The following is an 8,993-nucleotide window of genomic DNA, read 5'->3' as shown; positions in this document are numbered from 1 at the left end:
GGGGTGGGGTGAAAGGGGGAGAAGGGGTGGGTTTCTGGGGCCAGCATGGTAGCGCAGCACAGTGAGGAGAGCACAGGCCTTGAGCCCGGCAGCCGCGAGTCCTGCTCTCAGCTGCCTCCTCCGAGAAGTGCATGGACGGCAGCCCTTCANGGGGTGGGGTGAAAGGGGGAGAAGGGGTGGGTTTCTGGGGCCAGCATGGTAGCGCAGCACAGTGAGGAGAGCACAGGCCTTGAGCCCGGCAGCCGCGAGTCCTGCTCTCAGCTGCCTCCTCCGAGAAGTGCATGGACGGCAGCCCTTCAGCATGGCAGGACCTGGGCCTTGTTTGTGCACAAGGATGTCCCTGCTCTGCTAACCACTTCCTGGCGTTGACAGTGGGCTCAGATGAGCATGTGGTTGTGCAAGCACTTTCATTTTTATTTATTTTTTTTGAAGTTTATTTATTTTGGGAGAGAGAGAGAGAGAGAACACACACATGAGCAGGGGAGGGGCCGAGAGAGGGAGGGAGAGAATCCCAGTCAGGCTCTGTGCACTCAGTGTGGAGCCCAACATGGAGTTCATACCCATGACACCGCAAGATCATGACCTGAGCCAAAACCAAGAGCTTAACCAATGGAGCCACCCAGGTGCCCCACGGTTGGGCAAGCACTTTTCAAAAGCAACTCACTAGGCGGCTATTTCTTTATTTCGTGCAGTTTGAGGATGTCAGCTGTGGGCCGTATGTCACAGTTTAGGTGTAGCCGGTCTTTGTGTGCAGGCTGCCTGCTGCAGTGTTTGCATTGGGGTCTTTTTTTTTAAAAATTTTTAATGCTTTATTTATTTCTGAGAGAGCGAGAGAGAGCGAGCGTGAGCAGGAGAGGGTCAGAGAGAGAGAGGGAGATACAGAATCTGAAGCAGGCTCCAGGATCTCAGCTGTCGGCACAGAGCCCGACGCGGGACTCGAACCCACCAACTGTGAGATCATGACCTGAGCCGAAGTTGGCCGCCCAACCGACTGAGCCACCCAGGTGCCGGGTGCATTGGGGTCTTGATGAAAGCCTGGTGAAAGCGGAAGAATTCAAATTAGTAAATCTTAGTACCTACTGTGAAAACCCTTTTAACACCAGTGTCTGTTCTAGATACTCTTTGAGTCCACAGTGCGGGGCTCCAGTCCCCGCTGCACTACTTGCTAGCCATGGGATTCCTTGGCGCGTTTATGAACTTGCCTGGACCTCGAGTGTCTGCCCTGTCGCAGTGGGGATTAGGAGGCCTGTCTCACGAAGCGGTGGTGAAGAGTAATGAGATAAAGTGCTTTCAGGTGCTCACACCTGACATGACTAGTGCCCAACACATGTTGATTGATTTTGAAGTTCCTTCTGATTTGCCTCGTGGGTCATCTTAAAGGAAGCAGAGAGCAGGGGAAGTGGAGGTGGGGCTACTTTAGTTTTCCATTGCTTTGTAACAAATGACTAACACCTTTGTGGCTTAAATGAACAGAGACTTATTTTCTCACTGTTCTGTGGGTTAGCATTGTCACATATGTTAGTTGGGTCCAGCACTCAGGGTCCCCCAGGCTGAAATCCAGGTGTCGGCTGGGGCTGTGGCCTCATCTGGAGGCTTGACTAGGGAAGGACCTGGGTCAGGTTCCTTCAAGTTCTTTATTCACATCCTTGTGGCTGCATGACTGAGGTCCCAGCACTCTTGTGGCTGTTAACCAGGACCCCTCCCAGCTCTTTGAGGCCCTCTGGATTCTTGCCACTGAGTGCCCCATATACCCACTCATGCTTTGAATCTTTTCTCCCAGGAGAAGAAGAGGGTGCGGTCCCTTCTAAGGGCCCACCTGATTAGATCAGCCCCTCCCAAACACAATTTCCCATTGATGAACTCAAAGCCAAGTGATTGGGGACCTTTATGCAAAATCCCTTCACCTTTGTTATAGAGCATAACCTAATCACCATGTTCGCACTTAGGGGGAGAAAATAATGCAGGGTGTGCCCACCAGAGTTGGGGATCTTGGGGGTTATCTCAGAATTCTGCCTTCAACAGGTGTTGGACTGCAGCTGACCTGGAAGTGGCCTGGGGCAGAGGCGACCATCTTCCCTCACATTCTTAGAGAGGGGACGGGGGAATCGTGCTACATGCTGCCTGGAGTTGACTATAACACCACCTTCCTAAGGGCCAGGGGAGTCTGTGACTTACAGGTCTGCACCGGGCTGCTATCTGGATCGCTTTCAGTTTTGTAAAGCTGCATTTGGCACACTGGCATGAGTTCAGCCTGCTAAAGATGGTGAGAAACACCGGTTACGAAGCATCCAAGTGGCAGTGATGACTTGCTTTGTTTTAGAGAAAGCTACAGTTATACTAGCTTTGAATTTTCATCCAACGATGACCGTAATGCCCACTGTCTCACTGGAAAGATGAATTGCCAGAGAGTAATCTGAAGCGATGTAAAACCTGCAGAATACCAGCTAACACGTGGACTTGTGTGTGTATGTTCTAGATTTCCAGTGGGTTCAAGGAGACGTGTGTGAAGTTCAGCTGATGGTATACAACCCGATGCCGTTTGAACTCCGAGTTGAAAACATGGTATGTATCCCTAATCACCTTTTGGAGCTAAACACCAGCTTTCCGGGAGACTAAGTTTTTAAATTGCTGTTTGAGACACACACCCTCTATGTCCGTTTTTCTATTTGTTTTGCCAAAGATTATAAGCTTTTGTGAAGGAAGATCACGTCTTGTCATTTCTGTGTCTTTAGTGCTTGGTGCTCACCGTTTGAATAAGTGGGCAGATACCTCTGGTTTGAACACACACCACGTGTAGTTGATTGGACGTGAGATGTGAAGTGATCATGTTGAAGTTCGCATGAGATTAGCACAGATTGCAAAGCGTACCTTGTGTCGGCTGCTCAGCGTCAGCCATACTTTATTACTATAAGATGATCAGACAACCAAGGCCTGAGGGAAGAGCAGGCCGTGTAGATAGAGTAAGAGCATAAGTTGTTGCACCACCAACGTGAGGTTTCTCTCCGGTTCTGTTTCTGTGTTGTGTGGGAGGCATTCAAGGTCTGCTTCGTAGCAGTCGCTACCGGGGCTGCTCGCCTAACTCCAGAGTCCGTGGGAAGCAGATGTGTCCTGTCTTTCCAGACTCCTTCTGCTTCCGGAGCTAAGCCACCACCTGTCATGTGGGTCCCATTTCTCAGGTCTTCTCTGCTGTTATCATGTAGCACCGCTGTGTACCACGGGTCGCCTCCTGGTCCGCGCCTTCTCACATAGCGCTGCGGCCGGTACTGTGGTCACTACGCGGTGCTGTGCATTGCCCTGTAGGCTTCGTACTCTGCATTGCTGTCTAATGGTTCGTGTTAGCATATAGCACCGCTTTCTAATTTTTCAGAGACTTGTAAAGGATGGCTTTGAGATAGTTCATGTTTTCCTTTAGAGTTTTATGACTCATGTTCAGGGTGAGAGGTGGGGTTTTCATGCAGATATCTTGCTGAGTGCTCATGCCACGTATCAGGCCGTGGGCAAGGCACTTGCGGGACCTGTTCCCTGCCGTGGGCAGTGCTGTAGGTGCACAAGGTGCTAGGGTGAACGTGGAGAATCCAGGAAGGCTTCCCGGGAGAGATCTGGGCTTAGCTGAGAATAGAAGGAAGAGTGGGAGTTCACTAGGCCCCCTGGTGGTTACTGAAGGTAGTGTTGAGGCTCTCAGCATGAAGCATAGGCTTCCAGAACTCACTTGAGCTCGGAGAAACACAGCTGCGTCAAGCCTGTGGCTCTCTGAGTGCAGAGAGCAAGCCCACAGGGCTGAGTCCCGCCTTCCTCCTCTTGTGCAGGAAGCTGCGGCCTTAGGGTTTGCTCTCGCACCAGGCCTTTTAGTAATGACCTTGTGTTTCTGGGCCTGAACAGGGAGTAATTGTTTAGAGGATTTTCCCCAAAGTGCTTCAAGAAAGAACAGATGCTTGCTGTTCTTTCCAACACGTCTTTTTTTTTTTTTGTCTTAAAAAGTAGCTTTTATTTTTATCTGGTTTAAAAGTAATATGTGCGGGGCGCCTGGGTGGCTTAGTCGGTTAAGCGTCCGACTTTCGCTTAGGTCATGATCTCGCGGTTCGTGGGTTCGGGCCCCGCGTCGGGCTCTGTGCTGACAGCCAGCTCAGAGCCCGGAGCCTGTTTCAGTCTGTGACTCCCTCTCTCTCTGACCCTCCCCTGCTCACACTGTCTCTCTCTCTCTCTCCTAGAAATAAATAAAAACCTTAAAAAAAAATAAAAAAAAATAAAAGTAATATGTGCTTTTTAATAAAAAATTAGAAAGAACAGAGAATAAAATAAAAATTGCCACTAGAAGGTAGCCCACAGATCATGGTCAGAATTAAAAAGATTAGATAATGAACTATTTCAAGCACATGAAATGTCACAGGGAGTGATAGCCCCTCCCATGTCCACCATCCACACTTAGCCACGTGCGCCGTAGCTGCTTTGAGAAGAAATAAATGCCGATAGGTTTTGCCCGGAGCCAGTGGCCATCGCCTGGTGTCTGCTGCTCGCTGGCCACCGCCCCTGTTCTGCATGGAGATCGTTTGCTGCTTTCCCTCCAGATCCGGTCCTAGGTGTGGGTGCTCAGTGTCGCTGGTGCATCTGCGTCTCGGGCTTTCTAGGGACAGAGTTAGGAAAAGCATGCATGTGTGTACACACAGACGTGTGCTTACAGATATACGTACATGCACGTATCTGCATGCATGCACACACACACACCCGTGCCCAGACGCACGTGTGTGCACGATACGCACACAGACGGCGTCAGCCCTGACTTCACAGTGGTGCCACCAGCCCTCGCCTCTCTTCACGGGGCCTCTCTTGCCTTCCTCCTTCCCACGCCTGTGTCCTTTCCGTCAGTCAGCGTGAGAACTGAGGCCACAGCACTGTTGTGCTGGCTCAGTGGCTCAGTCCTCAGCGTGTCTGGAGTGAGTTCAGGGCCCCGTAGGCCGCGGCACTGTGGAAGTCACGCCCTAGAAAGGGCCTGGGCCCCTCCTCCGTGCGTGTCCTCTGCCGCGGGGCCGTCTCCCGCATCATTCATCAGCTCTGCTCCCGTGTGGTTGATGTTTCTCATCTCTTAGCTAATGGTATTTTTGTAATATATTCTCTCATATTTTTTGCTTATTGCTAGATTACAGAAATACCTCTGCTTTTTTTCACGCTGACTTTGTGCCTTCGCTAAATGCATGTGTTAGTTCAACATTCCTTGTAGTTTCCTCAGGGTTTTTTATGTTTATAGGTTTGGTTTTTGTGAGTAAACTGTCTGCATACGTTTAGGTTCTTTCTGTTGCCTGTTGTGCTGGGTCGGCTCTGTCACAGTGCCGAGGAGCGGTGCCGAGCGCTGGCACCCCGCGCTGCTGACCGCTGCGCGCGGCTCCCTGAAGCCGGGAGTCTGTCTTGGTCGCCGTGGAGCCCAGCCTGGCCCGTAGTGAAATGACTCGGTCGCTCACTGAGGGATGCTAACGGATGATGCATTTCCACCCTTTATTTTTTTCTCTGGGTTAACGTTAACGTACTTTATTTTTTTTCAATACGTTTACATTCCAGTTTGGTGAAACAGGAGAAAGTAGGGCTGACCTCAAGACGGAGCCGTTCAGACACCCACGGTGCTTCCCATTTCCAGGCTGTCTGTGTCCCCTGCACGTTGAGCCTGACCCTGCGGCCCTCTGTGGACCTTCACGAAGGCCGCGCGTCGCTGTCCTCATCGAGGCAGCCTGGGCCTGCGGGTGGGCGGACGCCCTGCGGCTGGGGGGGCGGGGGCCGGGAAGCGTGGGTCTGTGTGCTGTGGCCTCACGTCGCTGTTGCTTGTTTTAGGGGCTCCTCACCAGCGGTGTGGACTTCGAGTCTCTCCCTGCGGCGCTCTCCCTTCCGGCTGAGTCCGGTCTTTACCCGGTGACTCTGGTTGGGGTCCCACAGACGACCGGAATGATTACTGTGAACGGTAAGGAGGCTCGCTTTCTGAGGTCAGCTCCAGCAGGACTGCGGAGCCCGGCCCTGCCCCCCGGGGGCCCGTCACTGGTGCCGAGCCGGCCCCGGCGTCGTGTCCCCGCCTCCTCGCCTTCCTGTCCCCGTTCCGTGCTGCCCACTTACGGGGGTGCCTGCGGATTTGCCGGCGTGCGCCCTGCGCCGTCAGGCCCTCCCGCCACCTCTTCAGAGGTCCGTGCAGGCACAGCGTCCGCTGTCCCCCTCTCTGTAGCTTGTGTGACCTGCCGCGGGCCGGGGTCCTAGCTAACCCAGGTGTGCGTGCCTCTGCTGCTCGGCCCGCCCGCCCTCGTGGCGTCCTCCTCCGGATGCTGTGAGGCACCCCGTGTGCTGCCCTTCCCACTCTGCGCCCTGCACATGCTGCTTCCGCACCAGACTCCATGGTGCCCCTCGGGGCCGGGCTCCGTCCTTCCCTNCCTTCCTCCCCTCCCCCAGGGACCCCCCTCCCCACCCCCCAGTGGGCTGTCTCCAGGCAGTCTCTGGCGTCTCAGTGACTTCTCTGGCTTCAGGGCCATCCAGCTACTGCCGACTCCCAGGCCATGGCTCCGTGCGGACCCCTTGCCTGACCCTGCACAGCCAGCCACTGGCCAGCAGCTCCTTGGTCGCCCCATCTCGGTGAGGGCGTCACTGTCCTGTTGGGCGCCCGGAGCGGCCCTTGAGGCTGCCTTCCCCCCTGCTGTGTCTCACCAGCCCCTCCCTGTCCTTACCCTGCTGACCGGCATCCCAGGGCTCCTGTTCGCCTCCGCGGGCACTCAGAGACAGGACGGGACCCTCTTACAGGGTTTGTCACAGAAGCAACAGGCTCATCTTTGTCAGGTCTTGGTGGCCAGTGAATCCGTTTTCCACACTGCTGCGGGTGGCCTTCCTGCTGCGCGCATCTGGCCACATCAGCTGGAGCGACACAGCGCAGCACCTGCCCCGTCCAGGCTGGCCTCCGTCACGGGGCTTCGGCGCTCTCCCAGTGTGGCCCGGGCCTGTGGTGCCTCGTGCCCCCGCCCCCTGCCCCACGTGGCGCGTCCCTGTCCTGGGCGCCCGGCAGTGCCCGGCCTTCTGAGCCTCTGCCGCTGCCTTTCCTTCTGCTGCTGCTTCCACACCTGTCGGCCCCTGTGCCTCTCTCCGCTCTCAGCCCAGACTTCCTGTCCCCTGGAGACTGTCCTCAGCCCTCCGGGCCGGGTCAGGTGCGCTGCCAGGCGCCCCTCCCGTGCTCCGTGCGTGTCCCTCTGGGCCGCTGGCTGCGGCTGCTCACTGGGCTTGTCCGTCCTGCGGGCCCCACGCAGGTGGATACCTAGTGACTGAAGGGAGAGACAGTTGTGGGGAAGGGCGAGGTCTGTGGGGGTGAGTGGGTTAGGGTGCACAGCAGCAAGTGCCAGGAGGGGCCCAGCGCACGACTGGCCAAGTCGGGGGAGGGCCCGGAGGGGGAGCGTGGGTCGAGAAGGACTTTCTTTCTTTCATTCTCCTACTAAGTGACCCTGAGCTTTGAAGGCCAAAGAGGATCCTTCGAGTGACTGGCTGGGGAGTAGGGGCTTCCAGGCAGAGAGAACAAGTGGTCCAGACACCCGTGGTGTATTGGGGAGCAGGGGGTGGCTCTGAGGACCCGGCCCAAGGCAGCGGGGTTGTGGTGATGAGGCCGGGAAGGCAGACAGGGGACAGACCTGGAAGGGCCTTGTCAATCACGCCAGGGGTTGCTGGCTTTCTCCCGCGGGCCGCATTCGATGAGAGGAGACACAGCCAGACGGGCCCCGGGCTGCTGCACGGGGCGTGGGCTGGAGACGGGCAGGAGACAGGGAGACCAACTATGAAGTTGTGGGCATAATCCAGGGACGAAATGACAAAGGCAGGGCTGCAGCCATTACCGGGCAGGGAAGGAGACAGACGACAGACGGGCTAACCAGTAACCAGTAACCAGTGGAGGAGCCAGAGCCTTGGTAGCACAACTCTTGTTGGTGCGGCTGGTTGCTGTTCATTTTTGGCACATGTTCTGTGCAAAGTGGGAAGGGCTGACCCGTATTCTCAGAAATATGATTAGACCCCACAGGTGTCATCAGGTTTTGAATTTCTTTCTAGTCATTTTCAGCAATAGGTGAGAAAGGGAAAATGATAGATTTAAAAAAATGTAAAAACTTATTTTTTTATTTTTGAGAGACAGAGCACAAGCAGGGGAGGGGCAGAGAGAGAGGGAGACACAGAATCGGAAGCCGGCTCCAGGCTCTGAGCTGTCAGCACAGAGCCTGATGCGGGGCTTGAACTCACAAACCGTGAGATCATGACCTGAGCTGAAGTTGGATGCTTAACTGACTGAGCAACCCAGGCGCCCCTAAAAAAAGGTTTTTAATGTTTATTTATTTTTGAGAGAAAGAGAGAGAGAGGGAGGGAGGGAGGGAGAGCGAGTAAGCGAATGGGGAAGGAGCAGAGAGAGAGGGAGATGCAGAATCCAAAGCAGGCTCCAGGCTCTGAGCCGTCAGCACAGAGCCCCACGCGAGGTTCCAACTCATCAACCTTGAGATCATGACCTAAGCTGAAGTTGGACACTTAACCGACTGAGCCAGCCAGGTGCCTGGAAAATGGCCGATTTCAATTAAAAAGTGGGAAACAAAGTTTGCTTAGACAAAACCACATTATAGCAATTTTTATAGAAAGGAGAATATGAGGGGGCATTATGCCAGATATGGGTTTCTGGGGAGGAAAATGTTTGCCAGTTAAATTAAAAAAGTCTTTTAAGTGACCTGTTTCAAGAGGAAGGAAGCCTGGGTGCCGTGACTGGTGACTTTGAGTTGCCAGAGCAGTTTAACGCTGGCAGAAGGTGAAGGACATGGCTCTGGGGCCGTCGGGGCCGACATCTGTCTTCTCGGATTAGTGTCCACTCAGTTACTGTGAAGGCGCAGCCGTTGGCACCCTCAGCATCTCGTCCTTGGGCGTTGGTTACTTTTGTTGTACGGTGAATATTGTTTATTATAATTTTCTCTGAAATTTCAGAAGCCATTTTAAAGCTTTCTTAAATTATTTCAAGT

General features: G+C 54.3%; 1 protein-coding gene across 2 annotated transcripts in view; it reads left to right on the top strand.

Moving 5' to 3' along the window:
* Positions 1-8,993, top strand: part of TRAPPC9 (trafficking protein particle complex subunit 9) — a 544,285-nt gene that overhangs the window by 112,534 nt on the left and 422,758 nt on the right. For both annotated transcript variants that reach the window (XM_077749979.1, XM_077749978.1), the window contains 2 exons: positions 2,477-2,562; positions 5,818-5,944. In XM_077749979.1, coding sequence (XP_077606105.1) covers positions 2,477-2,562; positions 5,818-5,944 — 213 coding nt within the window. The remainder of the gene's footprint in view (positions 1-2,476; positions 2,563-5,817; positions 5,945-8,993) is intronic.

Source organism: Crocuta crocuta, unplaced genomic scaffold (assembly GCF_008692635.1).
Source record: "Crocuta crocuta isolate KB4526 unplaced genomic scaffold, BGI_CrCroc_1.0 scaffold119, whole genome shotgun sequence".
Taxonomy (NCBI): Eukaryota; Metazoa; Chordata; class Mammalia; order Carnivora; family Hyaenidae; genus Crocuta; species Crocuta crocuta.
The sequence above is the reverse complement of the archived record's forward strand: the minus strand, read 5'-3'. Positions and strand labels throughout refer to the sequence as shown.